Consider the following 24,644-nt stretch of genomic DNA (forward strand, 5'->3'; position numbering starts at 1 on the left):
TTACATATGAATTACTTATCATCCACCTCTTAATTATTTGTTTTCCTTTGGTTACCAGGCATACATCTCAATTGAATGACTACCTCTTCATCAGTTGATGTGACAAACTTAATAATAATCAAATCAAAACAGCTGTTGACCAAAAAAAAAGAAGAAATCCCTATAAAGTCAAAGACAAATTATTTTCTGGATTATACACTACTGAATCAAACAATCTGTTCCAATGCTCACCTCTAATACTGAGGATTAAGAACTGAATTATTAAAAACCCCTGTGAGTTAAGAGAAAGACTTGGAGTAAACACTACCAACAGTATAAAAAAAAACAGAAATCATCAGCACCTTTAAAATCATAAATGTTAGAACAGGAAGGAGAGGAATGTATAACAGGACTAGAGGGAGAGACTGGGGTAAGGTTGTGAAGGCTCTAAAAGTCAAAGAAAAATTTATATTTGACCCAAAAGGGAGTAGTCACTGAAATTTATTGGGTAGAGGAGTGACATGGTCAGATCTAAACTCTGGAAAAATTCCCAAATCACTTTAGCCACTATGTATATGGAATGGAATGAAAGAAGACAACAGAAAGACCAACTAGAAGTTGACCAAGTGAGACATTTTGAGGATCTGAAGTAGGATGATGACTGTTCAAATGGATGTAAAATATTGTAGAGACAGAAATGACAGAATGTGGCATCTGATTAAATACATGGGGTTAAGGCTAAATGAAGGGTCAAGGTTACAAACCATATGGTGGAAGCCTGAACAAAAGTAGGAAAATCTGGAAGAGTTCTGTTTGGGACATGTTGAATTGGAGATGCCTACAGGACATCCAGTTTGAAACTTCCTGCTGAAGATGCATGACTATGGCTCAGCAGACACTAGGGCTGTATCTGTAGCTTAATCCACATCAAGATAATTAAACCTATGGAAGTTGGTGAGATCATTAAATGAGAGAAAAGGGAAGAGGACCCAGAATAAATCCTCGTGGTCTGTGCTTCTCTGCTTCTTGTTCTCCAAACTGGCCTTCTTGCTATTCTTTACACACAACTCCCTATCTCCAGTTTCCATGTCCTGTACTAATGTCTCCTACACCTAGAATTCACTTCCTCTTCACCTCTGCCTCTTAGTCTTTTTTTTCTCCACAACAGCTCAAGGACCATAGATTTGAAGCCTTTCCTGATGCCCCCCCCCCCCCACACACACACCCCTGGCCAAGATGATGGAATGACTCAATATACTGTGCCTGGAACATAGTAGGAACTGATTCAAATGGATCTGTTATCTCATCAATTCAGGAGTTTCCTCCTACATTGCAGATTACAATCAATCTATGTTCATCTGTCCTGGGCAACTCTCATATATGTTCTCCCAAAAGTTCTCACAGAGGGTCCACTCAACATGCTAACGGCCTTCCTCATTTTCTCCCCAAATTATGAAGGTACCAGTGGAACACTTCTGGTTGGCCATCTGTCATCCTTTGCTCTTGCCATATAACCAGTACATCTTCTCTTCCAGTCATCTACCATCCTCTACTTCTCTTCTGAGTTCTGTGTTGGCTGGTTACAATCTACTCACATATACCATGTTCTTCCATGTGATACTCGTCTTTATTTCTTCAGAGGCTATTGTGTTTTCCATCTTGCTTCCATATAGCAACACTAGCAGAATGTTAGTATCATAAGAAGACTGGGATGTGTAAAAGAACTCTGCAATTTCCTGAAAGTAATTCAGCCCACTCTCCTCCTCCTAGTCAGGCTCTCTGTCCCCAAAACACACACACTGCTGGAGAAGCTCTTTACATGATGTCTATCCAAAAGCAGATTGAATTCTGGGCAAAAAAAACCATTTTTTACCCACTTGGCCTTTCCTGTGGATTTCAGATCTCTTTCAGGAGACTCTGTGATCTCTTGGGGTTTGAAACAATCAATACAATACCATCTGCAAATAAGAGCATCTGGAATACTTCACTATCCATAGGGAATCCCTTTTCAACTTGGTCTCTGTGCTGGAGCTCCTCTACCACAGTGGCAAATATTGATCTGTAGTTTTTGTGCCCCACCTGATATTTATTATCATCAAAAGGTAACTGGGGGGGGGGGCAGCTAAGTGGCGCAGTGGATAAAGCACCAGCCCTAGATTCAGGAGTACCTGAGTTCAAATCCGGCCTCAGTCACTTGACACTTACTAGCTGTGTGACCCTGGGCAAGTCACTTAACCCCCCACTGCCCCACAAAAAAAAAAAAAGTAACTGGACAAGAATTATTTCTTTTACTACATTTTCCATGAAATCCTCAATGTATGGGTAGGAGACCTAGGAGTAACAGAGCCTCTAAAGCTGCTTCTTTTTGTTCTACTAAATCGAGGCCTTTTTCCATTTTGGTCCATTGCTGGATATTGCTTGCAAAAACTTGCTTGTTCCCTATAAATGCCTTCACTGAGGTACAGATGAATCTCATGAGGATTCTGTGTAGATGGAAGAGTAGACATATAGGTTGAAAGTCATTAATATTCTCTCAGTTGCCTTTTGGGGAGGACATAAATAAGGTCTGAGATTTTTCCACACTTTTTGGTATCTTTCCTTCCTTCCTTCCAATACCAAATATATCAGTCCCTTAATGCCCTTATAAATATATCCTCTTCTTCATGGCCCTTATCTACAGAGACTTCCAAATCAGCTTCTTTTCCTGTCTTTGTTCTCTTCAGTGTCATTTCTACCTCTTCTATTAGCACCTAATGTCAGGATACAAATGTGATGGTGGTGATGGAGAAAACGCTTTGTTGAAAATAAATTTTTTTTGGGTAAAACTTTTCATTCCCCCCCCCTCCCAGTTTGTTATTTTTATCCTTGAATGCCTTTGGGATGACTGCTTAATTAACTATCATGCTGAGTGAGCTTTCTTTAAACTGGTTTTTTACCTCCAGTGCTTCTCTCTGCTTCATGAGATCATACTACACATAATCATTCATCATCCTTCTTTACAAAACTTTAAAGACAAGTTTACATTCTAAACCTGCAATGCCTTTGGCAGCCATCTCTATTTTTGGCAAATCAGAAATTTGCTGACTAAGGAACTTTCTGGATTTTTTTTTTTTGGTCTTGTTTTGGCAATGGATTTACATTGCTTTATTTGATTTTTGAAAACATTATCTCTACAGTTGTAGGAGTTCCACAATTGATCACTGTTCAACCTTAAGGAAAATTTGAGTGAGGAAACTGAGGTCTAGAGAGGTTAACTGAGTCACTCAAGACCCACACAACATCTGAACTGGGAAAGAAAGCCAGGTCCTGACTCTAAACAAGTTTTCCCCACTATGCAGAGCTGCCTCCTTTTCTAAACCATAAAACAGATTTATCTCTACTATAGAATGGAAATTAAGCATCATGTAAACAGCCACATGCTGTTCTGGCATTAGACCATGAATGTCTGCTTGGAAAAGCAGCCTAGTCATCAAGTCATCATAGGGTTTTCACTCACAACCTAAGGAAGAGGGAAGATGACAGTTATTGGGATGCCCCACTTAAATGAAAGGGGAACAAGACTATAGTGATGATCGGTTTTAGCTCAAAAACACTCTACAGTCAGCAAATACTTTCAGGAAATACTTCACCTTGCATGGAAGGAAAGGAAGAAATACCACTAAGGGATATTAGGAAATGTATATAAATAAAATGGATTAACTGAACAAGAGTAAAGAAACAATTTTATGCTTGTTTGAAAGGAGTATTTTATCTTCTTCATAAATTTGGAATAATTTTGAGAGAATAGCGTTTACTAGCTTTTTGACTAGACAGTGAGGTAAAAGAACCCTTCCCTTCCTTTGCCTCATCTGTCTTCCTAGGCATCTTGACTCTAAACACAGTGAAATCCAAAACAAGCAAGCTAAGCTTTATAAGCTTAGTGCATGGAACAATCAATGAAAGTTATAGAAAACTACATTGTTTGAAGGATAGGAAGTTGGAAGATAAGCATTTAAAGTCCTCTCCAATATGGTTATAGCCTATCAAAATAGGCTTATTACACAATCATATTTTGTGCTCTCAAACATTCAGCATGGATTGATTTATTTCCTATTATTCACACAGAACCATATCTCTCCTGCCCCATGACTTTGGTATAAATTGTCTCTCATCCCTGGAAGGCACCAGCTTCATACTTCTGCCTCCTGGAATTTATGCAAAGCTCAGCTTAAATGCTATCTCCTACAAGAGGCTTTTCAAAGCTTTTCAAGATCCAGGGTCTCCCCTCAAAAAATTAGCATGTAGATATCTTGTATTTACTTCTATGAATATATGTTGTTTTCTCCAATAAAACTTAAGGTCCTTGAGGGAAAGTAACATTTCTCCTCTTTTATATCTGTACCTCATCACCTAGCAAGTACCTGTCACTCAGTAGGCACTTATGTATTAATAAATACATTATTTGTTGATGGTTCAATAGTGAATAAAACAGCAATCAGAATAAAGAGGCTAAATGGACACAAGAGAGCTAAAGGAAGGCCCCTAGCATAATGGATAGACCCCTCCATAGGGAAGACCAAAGAGTTAATGGGTTAGATCAGTACAGAATGAAAATACGTGGATGGGTCGCTCTATGAACCATTGGAGGAATGTTCAGTGAGATGAAAGATCCATCAGAGTATGGATCTTGAAAGAAATGTTTATATTCTTCATAAATTTGGAATAATTTTGAGAGAATAGTGTTCACCAATTTTTTGAATAGTCTGTCTTCCTATCTATGCTTCAACCAAAATGCCACTCTAAACTTATCAAAGATCAATGTGGAACCACACATACTACTCTTTCTTTATACTATGTATAGAAGGAACTCTTTGATTATCTAGTTTATCCCTGTCAGCCATTCAAGAAGGATAATATCCTATTTTCAAGAATTTTAGGGAACACCATCTTCTCTGTAAATAAACTATATTTCATAGTTTGTTTGTAAGGAGTTTTATGAGCCTTAAAGAACTATATAAATGTAAGCTATTATTATATGAGTTATAAAGAGTTGTTATTATTGCCTCAACACAAGTCAGCAAACCATTCCCAATTTCCTTTGCCAGGAATTGTTCTGGTTGAAGCACGAAAAGGGAACAATCTTGAATTGTTTGTCCTCAAAGTTACAACACTTTTCCAAAACCCAGTATAAATCAATCTTTCAGTGGGTTGCCTTCTTGACCTCACCATATCCTGGAATGGATTATAATCCCTTGAGCACATGGGCACAGGCAAAGCTATTTTACCATTGGGGCAGTGATGCAGAAGCAGTTCTGATGCAGAAATCTCCTAAAGTCCTTCTCAGCCCTTGGTCTATGAATCAATTAAAAAGCAATTCTGCATTGAGTGCTATGTGCCAGGTAGTGTGCTAAATTCTGGTGATACATTCTAAAGGAGTAATCAACATGAACACACGCATATACATACACACACACACACACACACACATATATATTACTGCACAATGAATTCAAGATAGCTTGGAGAGGGAAAGCACAGGATAAGAGTTAAAAATATTCCAGGCATGAGAGGACAGCCAATGCAAAAGCACAAGGACAGGAAATGGTGTGTCATGTGTGAGGAACAGCAGATGGGCCAGTATGGCTGGACCATAGCATACATGCAGGGGTATGTGTAACACTAGAAACATAGGAAGGGGCCAGGCTGAAAAGAGTTTTAAAATGCCAGGAGTTTATATTTTATCCCAGAAATAACAAGGAGCCACAGGAAATTGAGTAGAGGGGATGACATGGTCAGACCCAAGTCATTTTAGCAGATGTGCAGAAGGAGTGAGTTAATACTTGCAGCAGTAAAATAAATATTGCAAAATAGTCTAGGGTAAGATATGATTAAACTAGGACAGTGGCTATGTGAAAGGAGGACACATACAAGACAGATACTGAGGAGACAGAAATGACAAGATTTAGCAACCAAGTGACTATGTGAAGTGAGTGAGAATTAGGACTGGAAGGACAGCTGGTACTTGCCTCACTAATAGAAGTTCTAAAGAGGAATGGACTTGAAAAGTAAAGATAATATTTTGGACTTGGTGAGTCTGAGATTCCTGTAGGAGATCCAATGTGAAATGTAACAGGCAAATGGGTATGCAGAACTTAAGCTACATAAACATAGATATGTGAATCACTGACAAAGAAAAGACAAAAGATAATAGATTAGCAGGTAGATGGTATGGTGAATAGAAATGTGAATTTAGACACTACCTGTGTGACCCTGGGCGAGTCATTTAACCTCTTTCGACCTCAGCTTCTTCATCTGTAAAATGATGATAATAACAGAACCTACCTCACAGAGATCAAATGAGACAGCATGACAAGTGCTTTGCACATCTTAAAGTGTTTTGTAAATTATTATCATTTCTGGGAGTTGATGAGGTGAGGAAAAATGAGAAAAGAGAGAGAACAAAAAAGAAGGCCAGGGTGAAGTCTTGGGATACACCCACAATTAGCCAGACATCAGATGCCAAGTCAGCAAAGGCAGCTAATAAAAATGGTTAGACGGGTAGGAGAGAACCTGGAAAGAGCAGTGTCAATAACTTCACCCAGAGTATCTAGAGAAGGGGGTCAAAAGTATTAGTAATAAGGGATTAATAAAATTTAAAGTTTTTATTAAAAGTTTGTGAGATGGACTTTCACTATAGACTTGGACAGGAAAGCTTTCACCATAATCCAAGAACTGTTCCCCAAGGAGCTACTTAAACCCATCAGAGGACTAAAGCCACAGAGTGCTTTAAAGCACAAAGTGCTGAAGGCCAGGAGTCCTAATCTTGCCCAAGTAATACAAATATCCTTTAAAGTACTCACCACCACCTAAGGAAACCAGTTTTAGGATTCTGTACAAACAAGTGTTTGCTTTAGGCTTTAAGTCTCCCTGGCACGATACAAGAAATCTATTAACAAATCATAGCAAGGCTCTAGATTCGGCACCATCTTGGAGAAATATTTATTCTCATCAAGGACTACTGCTAGTACAGTTTGTTTCAAAATCTACTTTAATATTGACATAAGCCATCTGAGTACTTTTCCAAAACATTAGCCTCTTTGAGAAGAGCAAAAGGGGTTTTCAAGTGATTACCCTCCCAGGCTGGAGTCTAATTGAATGGGGATTGCTTCAGAGCCAGGATGTGAGAAAAGCTGTATGCACAAAATCCCAGCAAGGCTGATTCACTCACTGCGTGTCACTTGTAGTAAGGGTTACAAAAGACCCAAACGCTAGTGAGAAGATCCTCTGAACCCTGACGGGGTCTGCAGTGAAAAGACGTGCAATCGCTGACCACATCCTGGTACATGAATTAGGACGTGAAATATATTCATTCCCACGAGCTCTGCGACTGCTGCCGCCTGGAAGGGGCACTCGCGGCACCTTTTCCCATCATTAGGCCGAGGGCAGTACCCAAAGCCGCAGCAAACACAGGGACCGGGCAAAGGCTGGCCAGGGGCTGGCGGCCCCACGGCTGCAAGTCGGAAACGGGAGTAGAGCAGGGAGAGAGAGCAGAGCCGAGGCGGGGGCGTGACACGGGAGATGGGTGGGGGGAGGGCGCCAGGCCCCCGGGGCTGGGGCAGGGGGGAACTGAAGTCCTGGACTGGAGGGCGAGGGGGAGCGTGTGCGCGGGGAGCCCGGGGGGAAGGGAAGGAGGAGCAGCAGCCTCGGCGCTCCCTCGAGCCCCGGGGCCGCAGCGGCGGAGACCCTCCCGGCCCGGCCCGGTCCCACTCCGGGAAGCCCCTCACTCACCTCCGGCCGCGGCGGTCTCGGTTCCTGCTGAGTCGGTCCGAGAGGCGGCCCAGGAGAGCGGCCAGCCCGGGCCGGCCAGGCAGGAGGCCCAGCAGCCGCCTCCAGAACACCGGGCCCGCCGCTACCGCCGCCATGGAGACTCCCAACTTCCGCTTCCGGCTCCCAGAAACTTTATTGACAGCCGCGGAGCGTGGCCAGAGGACCGACTCTGGACTTGCGCCTGGGGCTCTGCAGGGGAGCGAGACTGGAGGGAGCCGAGGCCCAGAAACTGGGCTGGTCGCCCTGCCCCGAGGGCACTATAGTACCACTATAGTCCACTATTTTATTTCACTCTCACAACCCCCACCTCACCCCATCCCCATCCTCATCCCCATCCCCATTCCCCGGGAGGCAAGCTGGGACTTCTGTTGTTGATCTATGATCCCCATTTAAAAGGTTACTAAACTGACGCCACAGAGTGGAAGTCGCTCGGGCCGAGGGGAGCGGTAGATGCCGAACAAGAACTAAGGTTTCCAGATTGTTAATCCAGTGCGCTTTTCCACCGGCCCCTCCCCCCCCCCACTACCTTTCAATTCCCAAACCCCTCGGATATGATTGGAAACATCTGATATTCACTGAAGCTAAGACTTCAGAGAGCGTTCACACAAGTGCATGGTATTGATATTATCCAAGCTATCTTAACTCATTTAACATCAAAAAAAGAAACCTTTTTTTTTAAAGCGCTTGCTATATGCCAGGCACTCTGCTAAATGCTGGGAATACAAAGAAAAGCCAAAAGTACTAATTACCTCCTAGGAGCATTCTCTTTCTTTTTTTTTTTTGGTGAAGCAATTGGGGCTAAGTGACTTGCCCAGGGTCACACAGCTAGTAAGTGTCAAGTGTCTGAGGCTGGATTTGAACTCAGGTCCTCCTGACTCCAGGGCTGGTGCTCTATCCACCAAGGAGCATTTTAATGAATGAAACAGTGTGGAAAGTGGATGGAGGGTATCTTCAAAGAGAAAGCATTGGCTGGTAGCAGGGAGAGGATGGGAAAGACTTTTTTTTAAAGCAAGTTGGGATTTGTGATGTAGGAGGTAAAAAGGGGGGTTAACAGAAAAACCTAAGACCAGAGCTCTAATTTAGATCTGAGTTCCAAGAGGGGCTATAACTCACAGACCCCAGTTCTGAAAGGGATTAATGGGTAACTTAAGACTGGGGCCTTCATCAATACAAGTCAGGGCCTAGGTTCTTGTTAATTGGTACCTGAAGATCTGGCTCCTATCAATTATCCCCATTAATCACCACTCATAACAAGAACATAAAAAGACAGGTCACAGAGACCCTAACTACAATAAAAACATAGAGACAGGCTAATTGAATAGAAATCCTAATTGATAAATGCTAATGCCCAGAGACTAGGCCTGGGAATGAAAAACATAGGGACACTCTGACCTTGGCAAGTTGAGGTAACATGGGCAGAAAAAGCCAAATTTGTCTCCAGTTCACCTTATGACTCCTAAATCCCAAAAACACCTCCAAGGAAAAAGGTACCGACCTGGGGGTTGGCTTCCAACCCCAGGAAGTCCAAATTAGGATAGGCCCTCCCCTGTACTTCCCTAAAGTGGAGATTATTATAATGAGACTGATAATCAATTTATCCATACTATAAATATAACTGTCTCTTCTCCCCGTGGTCATTCACAGTATTGCAATAATCACTGAGTCACTGAGTCTTGTAATTCCTTGGGATGCCTCACCATCAATCTGATCAATTAAACCCATGCCAAATCATTTGAACTGAGTCTTTAAGGAAGCTGTAATGGTGAGAAATGGGGTACCAGTTGGAGTAGGGGTTCAGGGTTCTTGGGAATTCCTCTTTAAAGAATTACACCCTCTTGCACACAAAACTTAGAATAAGGTGATAGTTTATTTAGGAGCAAGGGAAGGGAAGGGTGGGGGGAGGGAAACCATGAAAGAAATCCTTGGACTTTTCATGGGGAGATTTGGCATAAAGCACATGGCTCAGAGGTACCAAATGTCCTCGAACAGGAGACTGGAAGGTACTTTTATAGAGGACTGATGGGGGTGGACCATCTGCCAACGAAAAGTTCCTTTAGTGAGAGAGGACCATCCCCCACTGGTGGTAGCTGGGGGAATTGGGTGAGGAGTGGAGGACCATCCCCCACTAGTAGTGACTAGAGGAATTGGGTGAGGGGTGGCTACGGATCCCTCTTCAGAACACAAAGGCCGCAGCCACACCCAAATTTATCTCCCCAGGGTAAGGGAGACCAGAATGAAGGGTAGGAATCCGAGGCTAGCTCAGTCCGATTTGGTTCAGTTTATCTCTCTAGGTGTTATCTGTCCTCTGGTTTAGTTTCTCAAGGAGAAGATTCCTTGATGTGCCCCAGAGAACTTCTGGGGTGCTTTGCACCCCATGACAAAGCCAAGGAAGCTAACAGGCAGAGATGAGGAGGGACATTATCAAAGCATGGAGAACAGCCAGTGAAAATGCCAAAGTTGGAGCATGGAGTATTCTGTGTGTTAGGGAATTTCAGACCCTCCCAAGCACTTGTTCCTCTTACTTTGGTCCTTTTCACTACTGGAGGTCAATAAATCAGGAAGCCAGGCTTGTGATGATGTCTCAGGAGTTGCCAAAGATGACATTTGTTCCAGTAAAAATGTCTTCTCTGGGGCAGCTAGGTGGCACAGTGGATAAAGCACCAGCCCTGGATTCAGGAAGACCTGAGTTCAAATGAAGGCTCAGACACTTGACACTTACTAGCTGTGTGACCCTGGGCAAGTCACTTAACCCCATTGCCCCACCAAAAAAAAAATTCTTCTCTGTAAAGTCCCATTGGCATATCCTGGTGGGACAGAAAGTCTCTAGTTTTTTCAATACTTAATCGATCAGAATATCCAAGTCAGGTTAGATTCTAAAGAGGCCTCCATCAAGTTAGAATTGATGGGTTTATCCTGTCATTGAATAAAATACAGAGTGAAAGGTTTGTGTCTGTTTACTCAACGCTGAATCTCCATTTCTTGGACCTCTAAGATTACTTTATTTTTCTCTGAGGAGATATTTTCCCCAAACTTACAGTATTCAGGTTCATCTGTTTCTTCTAAAGCAGCTGGATTGTTGAGTGAATGGAGAGTAGAATAAGAACACTGGAGGGGCTGAAAGGGACCAGGTTGTGAAGAACTTGAAATGCCATGCTGAGGACTTTAGTTTTGATGCTGAGGATAATAGGCAATCACAGAGTTTTTTAGGAAGTGACATGGTCAGACCTGTAGTCTAGGAAAAATCACTTTGGCTGCTGAGTGGTGTAAGGGGCTAAAATTCTAGCTAGTCTGTCTAAAACATCTAATGAGTGGTCACCAATAAATTATAAGCTTTAGCAAGAGTTAGACTTTTAAGCATTTATTAAAGAGAATAAGAATTTGGTAAAGAGAGAGAGAAAGGCCTAGATTCATCTATCTATTAAAGGGAGAGTGCATTTCTCGCTCTCATCTCCACCAGAGTCCTGATGAAAGAGAGTGAGAGCACCAGCCTCGCCTCCTCTTCCTCCCACAAGCAAACGTCACTTCCTGATGCCAAAGAACAGCCGCATGGCCTTGCCCTCAGAGGCCTTCTCCTCATGGCGGAGCTTTCCTACAGTGTCTCCAGCAGGTGGTGTCATTCCAATCGTTACAGTGGTTTGGAATGGGGAGAGACAAGTCAGAGACCCCTGTTTGTTAGCCAAGAAGGGATGAAGGCCTATAATAGGGTGAGGGGAAGAGTAGATGGAAGAGAATGTGTAAAAGAAATGTAAATATCTGGCAAAATATCAATTATGTGGAATGAGTTGAGGAGTTGAGGATGATCTTTTGGGAGCCTGGGAAGATGGTAGTGCCATCAACCAGTCATAATAGAAAAGTTTGGAAGAAGGGAGGATTTGGAAGAAAAGATGAGTCCTGTTTTGGTTGTTTCATTTGAGAATGCCCATAGAACATCCAGTTTCAGATGTCCAAAAGACAGGTGGTGATTCAATGGGACTAGGAGCTCCAGAGAGAGATTTAACCATCTGGTAAATTTTCATACAGGTGATAATTGAACCTTTGAGAGCTAAAGAGTTCACCACATGTAATAGTGTAGAGGTAAATGAAAAGAGGACCCCAGGAAAGAGCCTTGGGGGACAGTCAGGACAGTCACTGTTAAAAGATACAGCAAAAGAAATTGAAAAGGAACTTGTAGGTAGAAGGAAAGCCAGAAAAGAATAGTTTCAGAGAGAGAGAGAGAGAGAGAGAGGAGATGTATACTCAGGAAGAGATGGTGATCAACAGCATCAGAGACAACAGAGAGGTCAAGAAGGATTGAACCCAGAAAAAATTAGTTACTTTGGAAAGAGCAGTTTCTGTAGAAGTTCCCATTGGTAGTTATATATATATACATATATATATGTATATGTATGTGTATATATATATATGTATATGTATATATACATACACATATTGAAATCTTTAATATGCTATGATTTAATATTTTAAATAGTAAATATTTCAGATAACATTAAATACACAATTTATTAACAAATTAAGTCAGTAATAAAAATAGTTACTTATAATATTTTGGGTTACAAAAGATCATAACCAGAATAATCTCAGACCCTCAAAAGAATAGCAGATAATTTTTCTTCACTTCTGTAAACACAATTCCAACATTCAGTCCATTCAAGATACCAAGTCTCTCAAGTATCCTCTTCATATTTCTTTTCAAGATAATAGTTAAATTCAGTCTCTCAGAAAATAAATTATCTTAGCACTGGAAAGGAGTCAAGATGAACTAAGTTTAAATCTGGCCTCCAACACTTACTAGCTGTATAACCTTGGGCAAGTCATTTAACTGCTGTTTGCCTCAGTTTCTTAAATTGTAAAGTAGGGGGTAATAATATTTGTTGTGAGGATCAAATGAGATGATATTTGTAATTAATAAGACATCTTTTTATTATTCTGGAACTCAGGATTATGCAAAGGCATATGTACCCTTTTATCCTCACTAAAGTCATAAGTGGCAAACAGAAACATCGAAATATAAAGAGGAGTCCCTTTTTAGGTGTAAATAAATCCTTCCTGAAAAGCCTTGAATAACTCTACAATGCCAGAAACTCATACTGTATAAATGTTTTACATGTAAATCCAGCTATTATTATTATTAGTCCTTTTTCTTTCTCTTTTCTCCCATCACAGGTTATATGCTCTCTCCAGAATTCACTATGAACTGCCAGTTTTAAACATTCTTCATAGCATTCACTTTATAAGTTTTCTTCATAAAATAACAATTAACAGTTCTCACAAGAAAGAAGTCTTTCTTCACCTTTCTCATCCTAATCAAAGATAAAAATAAACTCTATCCAACTATAAAGTATTTCATAGAGTAACAGTTCCAACTGTAACTCCAAACTGCTCACCTAAAACTGTTCCCCCCCCCAATATTCTGTTTCTTGTAAAATTATGTCTCTATATCTCTTAAAGATTCAGCAGCAAGATCTGTAGTCTAGGAGTGCCTAGTGACATATTGATGATATAGACCTACCGTATTCAACCACAAAAGCCCTGTCACAACTAATTGTGACATAAAAGTGACTCTGGATTCCTCTTGACTAAGCTAGTGGAGCTAAGTGGCTCAGTGAATAGAGTACCTAGTCTGAAATCAGGAAGACTCATTTTCCTAAGTTCAAATCCAGCCTCAGACTCTTATTAGCTATGTGACCCTGGGCAAGTCACTTAACCCTGTTTGCTTCAGTTTCCTCATCTGTCAAATGAGCTAGAGAAGGAAATAGCAAACCACTGTAGTATCTTTGATAAGAAAGCCCCAAATGGGGTCACAAAGACTGACAACTAAACAAAAAGTGGTCCTATAAAGCTTTCCAGCTATAAAGTTTCCAGACTGAAATAAGAACCTGGTGACAAACTGAGTACTTGTCTTTCTGGTACCATCCTCCTTTTCTTTTGACCACTGCAATTCAGCAATACCCTCCATCAGTGAAAAGTAGCTGTGGGACCAAATCACAGATCACTGATGTACTGTATTGAATTATATAAGTTCATAGGCTCATAAATCTAGTCAAACCCCCTCAGATGAGAAAACTGAAGCCTAAGATTTGAACCCAGAACCTCTGACTCCAAAGACAATCCTCTTTCCACTTTATCAAGCTGCCACAATATAATATATATGATCTTGAAAATGAACTTAATCTTCATGGATCAAGGAAGAAAAGTACCCAAGACCAACCAAAAACCAAAGAACCGTTGTAAAGGATACTCATCAGCCTTCAAAACTGACTCATTACTGACGAACAGACAGGATGAATTTGTAAGAAGAGGAGATTAATTTTTAAGCCCAGTTATACTAAGCCAGACTTGGTAGGGTGAGTAAACTACTTGGCCCATTAGTTAGGCGTGTGAGGAAGTGTGTTAACTCTTAGGTCACTAGTGTATGGTAAACCTTAGGAAGTTACCAAAAGACTGAATAAGTTATGGAATATGCTGATTGGGACTATCATTACTCAACTGCATATGACTCCCTTGAAATCTATAGCTTTGTCAGACAAGTTACAAAATGATCACAATAATTAAAGGAAAGCTACATTAAAAGACATTAGAATTCTGATCAATACAATGGTGAATAAAGTATGATTCCCCCCTTGAGTCAATGAATTAGGCAAATGTTGTCACACATGGCAAATGGTTTAGTTTGTTTTGTTTAATTTTGAAATCTGGGAAGGTTCTCCTAGAGGGAGTGAAGTGAATGATAGCAGTATTTAAAAAGCATTGTCTTGGGGAAAAGGTGGTGGGGCTCCTTGGGTGTGTAAAGAATTACACACAATCCAATTAGCATTTAAATGGTCCTTTATTGTATGCTAGAGAAAGTGACCAGAGGGATTTCAATGAAAAAGAGCACCGATATAATTTTGACCAGTTGATCCCAATAACACATAACCAAGTGACCAGTTGATTTCTCTTCAGTATCAGTTGTCAGCCCGAAAATTAATAAAACAATTAATATAACAAAATTAAGGTCTTTGATCCAGGAAGAGGAATTACAACTTGTGATACTACCATAGCTAGTGCTAGGAGTACCCCAAGATGGGAACTGGGGACAGGGTTTATATGGGGTACCAGAACAGAGAGCATGACGAAACTGCCTTTGGGAAGAGTAAGTTTCTCACAGTTTATCAGACAGGTTTATTTGTATAACAAGCTAAAGCTCTGGAAGAAACCTTGGGAATCTCAGGAAGAGGAGGGTTGGGTTTTATTTGTTTGTTTGTTTTTTTGGGGGGGGTTACAAATTAATCAGAAGCCAGAATATAATATTGGGTCAGCCCCAGGCAATCAGCTCTCAGTCAATTGTGTTTGTCACAGTTAACAAATTCTATTATCATAATTCTTACCCCTGTGTAGGTCAGGTCAATTTTTCTTTAAAGGGGATTGAAACCATCCTTAACATTTGATTGGTGGATTGCTTACTGTTTCAGGGAGAGAGGAGAGAAGGGAGAGAGGGATAGAATTTGGAACTCAAAACTTTAAAAAGAAGTTCAAAAAAAATTTTTAACATGTAATTGGGGAAAACATAAAATATATATTTGCGTGTATATATATGTGTGTGTGTGTATGGGTGTATGTATATGTATGTGTGTAAAGAGTGTTGGGAAAAGATAATAATATCTTGCCTGCCACATGTAGCTATTAGGCTAAAATGATGTAAACACATTTTGGTAAACTGGTAGAATTTAAATAAATTATTACAGAAATGCTAGGTGATCTCTTATTTATTCACCATTACAAATCAGAATAATGAATTAGGAAAATCCTTGATATCCAATTTGTTCATTCAACAAGCATTTATTAAGCACCTTCTAGGTGTAAGACAATATGCTAGACCCTGTAGGAGAGAGGAGAGACAAGATAAATAAAAACAGGCCTTCTGTCCTTTGTAAGCTAAAAATCTATTTAAGAAGTTAAAATGTATAGCCAAATAACTATGCCCCAAGTTAGAATAGGATTAATACATAAGAAAAGTCAAACAATATGAGATGGGTTCAGGTGAAAGCGAGATCAGTATCAGCTGGGAAGATTGGGAGAGGTATCATGGAAGAGGTGGCATTTTAGCTGGTTTCTGAAGGATAGGTAGAAACTAGGTATTTTATTCTGGGAGTCAGAAAGCAATGTTGAATAGCATGGTCTTGGAAAGACACATTAAACAGAGCCCTGGACTTGGAATCAGACCTGGGGTAAGTTATTTCTCTCAATGCCCCATTTTTCTCATTTGTAAAATGGGGATAATAATACACTGCCTAGACAGCTGTGAAGAAAGCAATTTATAAACTTTTAAAGTGCTATGTAAAAATGGGTTTCTTATTAGAGAATAGTATAATGGTAAGAAAGCTAAGAAAATTGTGTGTGGGATGTTGAGTACAGTCATCCAATCTGATGACTTCATGGCTCTGATTAATGCTGCAAAGTGATTAGGTTGGAGATGATTTAGGTAGCCAGGTCTAACAGCAGGCATGGCTTCAGCTCTCAATCTTAAATTAGCTTCCTCTTATTGTTATGTTCTGAAATGCCAAGTGAACCAAACAGATATTACCCCTGCCCTCGGGGGCTTTCTACACAGAAAAATGGTATCAAATAAGATAGAAATAATTCAGAACATAATTAGTTAAATAGGTATGGGTAAATATAAGCAAAGAGATCCATCCCCTTGCAGGACCACACAAGTCCTTGGCCTAAATGACCTTGGTGATGCAGGCTTTTGATGACATGAATCAGAAGGGAGGTATCCCCTCATTCACAGATTTCAACTCTCTAAGATATAATCTAGTTCAAATTTATGGGGCTCTGACCAGTTTTGAAAGTTCGTATGTTCTATCCATGACCCCAAGTCTTTCACTCAGCCCCTTCTCGTTAATCCCTCCCCTGTTATTCCTAAACAGGAGGTTTAGGAAGAAAAGGTCAATGTGACTGATAAAGACACTACATTTTTGAAACCGGAAAGGGAAAAGCTTTCATTAGAAGGACTACTAACATCAGGGAGCAGTGGCCACTGCCCCACATGCCAGCAGTTGCTGTTTGATTCGGGAAGCACTAGGAAACCCGGGACAAATGGTCCCTGCCACAACATCTGTGATTCGTTCTTTAAAGCAAAACCAGAACAATAACAACAGGAAGACACTTATCTCTCTTTACTTATCAGATTTTGAAGGTGTCTCTCCAAGACCACTCAGACAATGGAGTCCACTAGAAAGAGACCATCTATTTGTTTCTAGCCTTCCAGAGACAAGCATCTCTTTTCATTTTGGTTGAGTTAAGGCTTCTTTGGCTGACTCCTGAAGTCACAGCATACCCAGAATCTAGGACTGTTTCATGGGTATTATGTGATAGTAAACACCCCTGGACATAATTGGATTTTTTTGCTTATAGGCAACTGTTCCTGCTTATATTTTTCTACCCTGCAGGAGATAACAGTGCTCTAAGTCCTTGGACAATTCTGTTTAGTTTCTGTTTGGTTTCCTGGGGAATGACTTAGCCTAGGAATGGGTCTTATTTATAAGTAGCACTTAAGTTGACTTAAAAAAAAATTTTTTTTTTGGCCGGTTAATGAGGGTTAAGTGACTTGTCCAGGTTTACACAGCTAGTATGTGTCAAGTGCCTGAGGCTGTATTTGAACTCAGGCCCTCCTGAATCCAGGGCTGGTGTTTTATTCATTGCACCACCTAGCTGCCCCCTGAAGTTGACTTTTATTTGAATTCTGCTTACCTGGTCTCTCACCTCAGAATGTTGACCTTTTCATCTTCAGTCATTTTCACCTGAGCTCAGCTGAAACTTTTGAAACATTTAAATTCCTTCATCCAGCACAGATCATAAGATTTATGGGGACTTGGAAATCATTTATTCCAATTTCTGCATTTTACAGAAGAAACTAAGACATGGAGAAGAATTCACTTGCCCAGGGCCAAAGAAATAGTAAGTGGCATGGGGCAGCTTGGTGTTGTGGTGGATAAAGCCCTAGATTCAGGAGGACCCGAGTTCAAATCCAGCCTCAGACACTTGACACATACTAGCTGTGTGACCCTGGGCAAGTCACTTAACCCTCATTGCCCTGCAAAAAAAAGGGAGGAAAAAAAAAGAATACTAAGTGGCAGAATTGGGATTCAAAGCCAGGTGTTCTGACTCCAGAGGTAAATGTATCTTTAAGATATTTAATATATTTAAGATACATTTAAAACTTTAAGTCCTACCCTACACAAGTAAGGCTGGTTTTTCCTTAAAAGGTATTAGAACTCTACTAGGAACTTAATTGTATCAGGGGACTTAAAGAATTAGGCTGTTGTTTCAATAAGGTCAAAAGCCAGAGCATGAGTCATCACTTCTTCCTGAGGACCATCATGGATTACTTAGAGGCAGAGAAGCTATGCCCAACTAAATCAATCCTTGCTGAATATCCTTTCCCTGCTTTGAATATCTTTCTGTGCTATGGCTAAGTAAACCATTTGTTAACTGTCAGCTATCCTATAAGTGTCTCACTTCATTCCAATTTCAAACGTGAGTTACAATGTGCTGGAGTCAGGCCTCACCATTTACATTTGGCCATAGTCAGCAGTATTGGATTAGAATAGTTTCATTAAAGTGGGAGAAAGCTGATAGAGTCTGACCAAGGCCTTTGATACTGTCAATTGTGAGAACTGGTGGAAGATCATGACAAAATCTGATTACCCAGAAAAGTTCACCAGTATTGCACTTCAGTTCCACAGCGGCATGCTTGTGTGGGTTCTGGATAATGGATGACACTCTTGTGCTTTCCCAGTCACCAATGAAATGAAGGAGGGCGGTGTGCTTGTTCCCATGCTTTTTAGCGTAATGTTTTCAGTGATGATATTAGACACCTTTGACAAGGATGTAAACAGCAGCTAGGTAAGCTACCACACTGACAGTAAATTATTTAACTTGAAAAGGCTACACGCCTTTACAAGTCTAAAGTGGAGGGACTGTTGGTGTGTGACTTTTTATTCACAGATGCAACTGTCAATTTTTTGTTTTTATGCCTGTCTCCTACATGAAAAAAACAGATCAGAGATAGGCAAGAAAAACATTAGTGTCAGTTTATTTGTCCCAGGAACAAGCAAGCATGAATCATGCAGAGTCCCCTTCCAAAGAAGGAGCTTGAAGACTCCCTCTTTCTGAGGCATATATAAGGTTTCTTTGCTCACTGGTTACAGGGTGTTATCAGTTTCATTAGCATGATACAAATCAACTTAAAAGTAAATACTATCGGGGCAGCTAGATGGCGCAGTGGTAAAGCACTGGCCCTGGATTCAGGAGTACCTGAGTTCAAATCTGGCCTCAGACACTTAACACTTACTAGCTGTGTGACCCTGGGCAAGTCACTTAAACCCAACTGCCTCACTAAAAAAAAAAAAAGTCTGCCATCCAAAAGTAAATACTATCACAAAAATGGACTTTATAGTTCAACTTAACAGAAACACTATGATAAGATTATATGATTCCCAAAAAGGGGTTGGCAAGGAGGAGGATACCCAGATATTTTTACAAGATAGGGATTTACTATCCTGGGGAAAGAAGTAAGCAGATAGGGACTTATCTGCTAGCTATCTGGGTTCAGTTAGAAGTTTGGTCAAAGGGCATTTTGCTCCTATTAATCCAGGGTTTCATAAAATCCTTTTGGATAATAAAGCAGTGCCATCAAATTCATCATAATACAACAAGGTATGGATCATTTCTCTGCTGCTTGTGCTAATTTTGGCTTAACAATTAAAAAAAGAAAACAGAGGTCTCTACCAACCAGCACCTCACCACCCATACTGGTTACAGCTAATGGAAAAATTTTGAATGCTGTGGATAAGTTCACTTATCTTCGCAGTATACTTTCCAAGAGTGTATACGTAGATGATGGGGTAAGCACAACAGTGTTTGGGAGGCTCTGAAGAAAATTATGGGAGAGAAGAGGTTTTAGGCTGCCTTCAAACTGAAGAGACATTGTGCTGACCTTGTGGTTGTATGCCTGTGAAATCTGGACAGTCTACCAGCACCATGCCAAGAAACTGAATTGGTTCCGTTTGAATTGTCTTAGGAAGATTCCAAAGATCACCTGGCAAGATAAAGTACTGGACACTGAGGTCCTTTCTCAAGCCAAACTGCCAAGCATTCAAACCCTACTGCAGAGAGTACAGCTCTGAAGGGCTGGCCATGTAGGTTTGCCTGAAAGACTATTTTATGGAGAACTCACGCAAGGCAAGAGCTCACATGGAGGTGAGAAGAAGCAAAACAATATCTGAAGAACTTTGGGATTGATTATGAGACATGGGAGACACTGGCACAGGACTGCCCAGCATGGCGTGCCCTTGTCAAAGAAGGCACTGTGCTCTCTGAGCAAAGCAGAATTTCAGTAGCTCAAAAGAAACATGAAATACACATGTTGAGACATCTCCATTCTGGATGTTCACACAGACTATTTGTGCCTGACCTGTGGCAGAGCCTTTGGAGCTATTATGGGTCTGATCAGCCACAGTTCAACATATTGTACCTTGAACCCAAGATCCCACCTGATACAGGAAGCCTTTCCTTATCCATCTTAATTCTATTGCCTCCCCTCTGTTAATGGTTTCCTCTTTATCTTATATGTAGCTTTTTTGGGTATACAGTTGTTTGCATGTTGTCTCCCCATCAGATAGCAAGCTCTTTGGGGGAAAGAACTATCTTTTTGTATTATCAGGGCTTACTGTGCATGGAGTGGACACTTATATGTTTGTTGGCTGACTGACTAGTGTCCACCAAACTTGTAGTTCTTCAACCTACATTTTCATTTCCCATAACCTAAGCCACCTCAGTGACACATAAAGATGGTCATACTTTTAATCTTCTTGTTATCCACAAATACACTACTTCTATATTCAAGAATTCCCAAATCCCCCTTTTTACCATAATTTATTGACTTTCCACCTCTCCCTCTGCCTTCCTTTACCAAACCCTGCTCTTTATCCACACCATGACCTTCAATCTCTCAAGCCCACAGGTTCTTCCCCAGTCATCACTCCTACATTAGCCTCTTTTCTGTTTTTCCCCATTTTGATCACTTGGTGAACCAGTTTAACTCTATACTATCCTCTTCTCTTGAGTTCCCAAGCCCCTCATCATATTGTTGATTGTGCACTGCTAAGCCTGGCTTAGATCATTCACTCCTATATACATGCTAGTGAACAAAAGTGAAGAAAATCACACATCCATTCTGACTGGGTACACTACAAATTTATGTTACAGAACCTTAACTGGGCCCTCACTTCTGCTAGGCAATCCTACTGTACCTCCCCTATCAACTCACTGTCCCACTCTCCACAGCAGCTCTTCCAAACCTTTTTATCTCTCCTCAAATCACCCATGGCTCTCACTCTCCCCACCCTCTCAGATGAAAACTTTATATTTTATTATTCTTTTCTTTTCTTCTTTCTTTTTTTTTTTGTGGGACAACAGGGGTTAAGTGACTTTCCCAGGGTCACACAGCTAGCAAGTGTCAAGTGTCTGAGGCTGGATTTGAACTCAGGTCCTCCTGAATCCAGGGCTGTTGCTTTATCTATTGCACCACCTAGCTGCTCCCCTAAAACTTCTTATTTTATAGAAAAAATCTAGGCCATTCACCATGAGCTCCCTTTTCTCCCTTCTTATCCATCTCATTTTACTCATATGCCTTCTGACATTCTCTTCCTTTAGTTTTGTCTCACATGAAAAGCTGGCCTTCCTCCTTTTACCAAATCTAACCCCTTTACTTATACAATCAAGCTATCCTGTTCTTCCAATTGTCTCCCCCCACCCCCAACCCCAACCCCATTCTGCTATTTATTTTCGGGGGTTTTTTTGGTTTTGGGTTTTTTTTGGTGGGGCAATGAGGGTTAAGTGACTTGCCCAGGGCCATACAGCTAGTAACTCAGGTCCTCCTGAATCCAGGGTGGTGCTTTATCCACTGCCCTTCTGCTATTTATTTTCAGTCTCCCTGTCTACAGGTTCTTTCTCTATGGCCTCCCAACAGGTCTGTGTCTCTTCCATCCTGAAGAAAGACTCCCTTGATCCTTCCGTCCTTGCCATTTGCTATTTTCCTATATCTCTTCTACCCTTTATGACTAAACTCCTTGAAAAGGCTGTCTACAATAGGTGCCTCCACTTTCTCTTTTCACATTCTCTTAACACCTTTTGTTCTGGCTTCTGACATTAATCATTCTACCAAAACTGCTCTTTCTAAAGTTATTCATGTTATTTATAGCCAGATCCAATGGTCTTTTCTCAGTCTTCATTCTCTTCAACCTCTCACAGCCTTTGACACTGTTGTTCACCCTCTTACCCTCTTCTCTAACACTACTCTCTCCTGCCCTCTAATCCTATATGTCCCATAGGGTTCTGTCCTTGGCCCTCTTCTCTTTTCTTTTTATACTACTTCTCTTGGTGATCTCATCAGCTCTCATAGACTTAATTACCATCTCTATTCTTTTGGGGGAGGGCTTGGGGGGGCAGCAGGGCAATGAGGGTTAAGTGACTTGCCAGGGTCACACAGCTAGTAAGTAAGTGTCAAGTGTCTGAAGTCACATTTGAACTCAGATCCTCCTGAATCCAGGGCCGGTGCTTTATCCACTGTGCCACCTAGTTGCCCTATGCCAAGGATTCTTAAATCTACCTCTCCTGCCGTAACCTCTCTGCTGACCTCCAAACCTGCATTTCTAACAGCTTTTTAGCCTTAAACTGGGTGTTCAACAGATATCTTAAACTCAGCATGCTAAAAACTGAATTCTTTATCTTTTCCTCTAAGTCCTCTCCCCTACGCTCACTTCTCACCAACTTCCACATTACTATAAAGGCAAGACTATTCTCCTAGTCCTTCAAGACTGGAAGCATTGGTATCATCCTCAATTCCTCACTATTTCTCCCCATCCGGTTTCCCCCATATCTAATTTGTTGCCAAGACCTGTTGATTTTACTTTTGTAATGTAATATCTTTTGAATAAACCCCTTTCTCTCCTGTGGCACTTGACACTCAGGCGAGGTCCTCATCACCCCATACCTGGACTATCCTAATAGTCTGCCTGCCTTAAGTCTCTCCCCATTCCAATCTTTCCTCCATTCAGCCACTATGGCCTCCTGATTATTTCACAAACAAGATTACCACACCTGATTCCAGGCATTTTTCCCTGGCTGCTTCCTGTGTCTGGATTGCTCTCCCACCTCATTTTCACCTACTGTCTTCCCTGACTTCCTTTAAACCTCAAATAAAATCCCATTTTCTACAGGAAGCCTTTCCTAACTTCTCCATTCTAATGCCTTCCCTCTGTTAACTATTTCCTGTTTATCCCATTACAGTTTGTACATACTTGTTTCCTTGTTGTCTCCCCTATTAGATTATGAACTTTTTGAGGGTAGGGACCACCTGCTGCCTTTTAGCACTGTGCCTGGGACATAGGAGATGCTTAATAAATGTTTATTAACTGCTTGTAGTTTTTCTTTCTGTGGCTATTTACCATGAGATTTAATCCATTGCTCCAAAGGAATTAAAGTATCTCCGGGCACTTGGCAGACTACAGAGAGATGTGAACGTGTTCTAAGTATACAAGGTAATGATCTCTTAGCTACTTTACCACCCTTGATTAGTATCATTTGATGATGCAGGAAGTGTCACCATCTACATTGTAGCCGTGATGTTCCTGTGGCTACACTTTTTATGCTGCACAGATTTGGCTACATTCAACACATAGATCAAATCATTAAGATCTAGGACTTGGTCCTCCTTAAAGGAGGTGGTAAAACTTGGAATTTCAGGTGTTGCCAAATATTCTTTCCCTGCTCTGGGTAAATAAACTTCCTTTTGCTAATGGTTAGATATTCTATGATAGTGTCATTTTATTCCATTCTTCTTCTTCTTTTTTTTTTTTAAAGGCAATCAGGGTTAAGTGACTTGCCCAGGGTCTGAAGCTAGATTCAAACTCAAGTCCTCCTGACTGCAGGGCCTGTGCTCTATCCACTGCTACCTAGCTGCTCCCCATTTCATTCCATTCTCAAATTTGAGGTAGCAGACTGACCAAGTCAGACCTGGCCTTTTCAAGTAGTCCCTCAGAGTCAAAGTAAGAATCAGAATCAACAAACATTTATTTAGTACCTACTACTAAGTTTGGGGAATACAAAGAAAAGTATAAGATAACACCTGTCCTCAAGGAGCTCAAAATCTAATGCAATCTAACAGAGAAGATAAGACATAAAAAAAGAAGTCGAAAGGGTGTGGGGAAGTTACTTGGTGGGGGCATGATGAAGTCATGCAGCTAGATGGGAAATGATCCTAGGAGGTGCAAGTTTCTAAGTTAATTTCATCTTATAAAATGAGTTTCTGGAGATGATGAAGTCCAGGAAAGTAGAGGTGGGAAATGAAATGTCATGCTGCCTTTCAACATTACTGATCTTGACATCTTGTTTATCTTCAAATATACGTTAGCATGTACATTTCTTTCTTTTTTCTTTTTTTCTTCCCTCTCTCCTCTCCCACTCTACAGATGGCTACTATTAGACACAAATAGGTATATATGTAAAATTATTTCATACATACTTCCATTTATCAGTTTTGCATGTAGATAGAATTACAGGAATGTCATAGCCAGGTTTCAAAACTCCTAGTTAAGGAGAAAATAGTGTAAGCAACAAGAAAAAAACAATTTAAATATTGCAGAGATATAGTATGTAGCAGTTTCCATTCTAAAAGACAGTAGGTTTTGGAACATTATATTTCGTTGTTGTGGTTTTTTTTTTGGTTTTTTTGGTTTTTTTAGTGAGGCAATTGGGGTTAAGTGACTTGCCCAGGGTCACACAGCTAGTAAGTGTTAAGTGTCTGAGGCCGGATT

General features: G+C 40.8%; 1 protein-coding gene across 1 annotated transcript in view; it reads right to left on the bottom strand.

Moving 5' to 3' along the window:
* Positions 1-7,880, bottom strand: part of PGS1 (phosphatidylglycerophosphate synthase 1) — a 51,846-nt gene extending 43,966 nt beyond the window's left edge. The window contains exon 1 of the mRNA XM_043962384.1: positions 7,747-7,880. Coding sequence (XP_043818319.1) covers positions 7,747-7,880 — 134 coding nt within the window. The remainder of the gene's footprint in view (positions 1-7,746) is intronic.
* Between the last annotated feature and the right edge of the window lie 16,764 nt (positions 7,881-24,644).

Source organism: Dromiciops gliroides, chromosome 4 (genome assembly GCF_019393635.1).
Source record: "Dromiciops gliroides isolate mDroGli1 chromosome 4, mDroGli1.pri, whole genome shotgun sequence".
Lineage (NCBI taxonomy): Eukaryota > Metazoa > Chordata > Mammalia > Microbiotheria > Microbiotheriidae > Dromiciops > Dromiciops gliroides.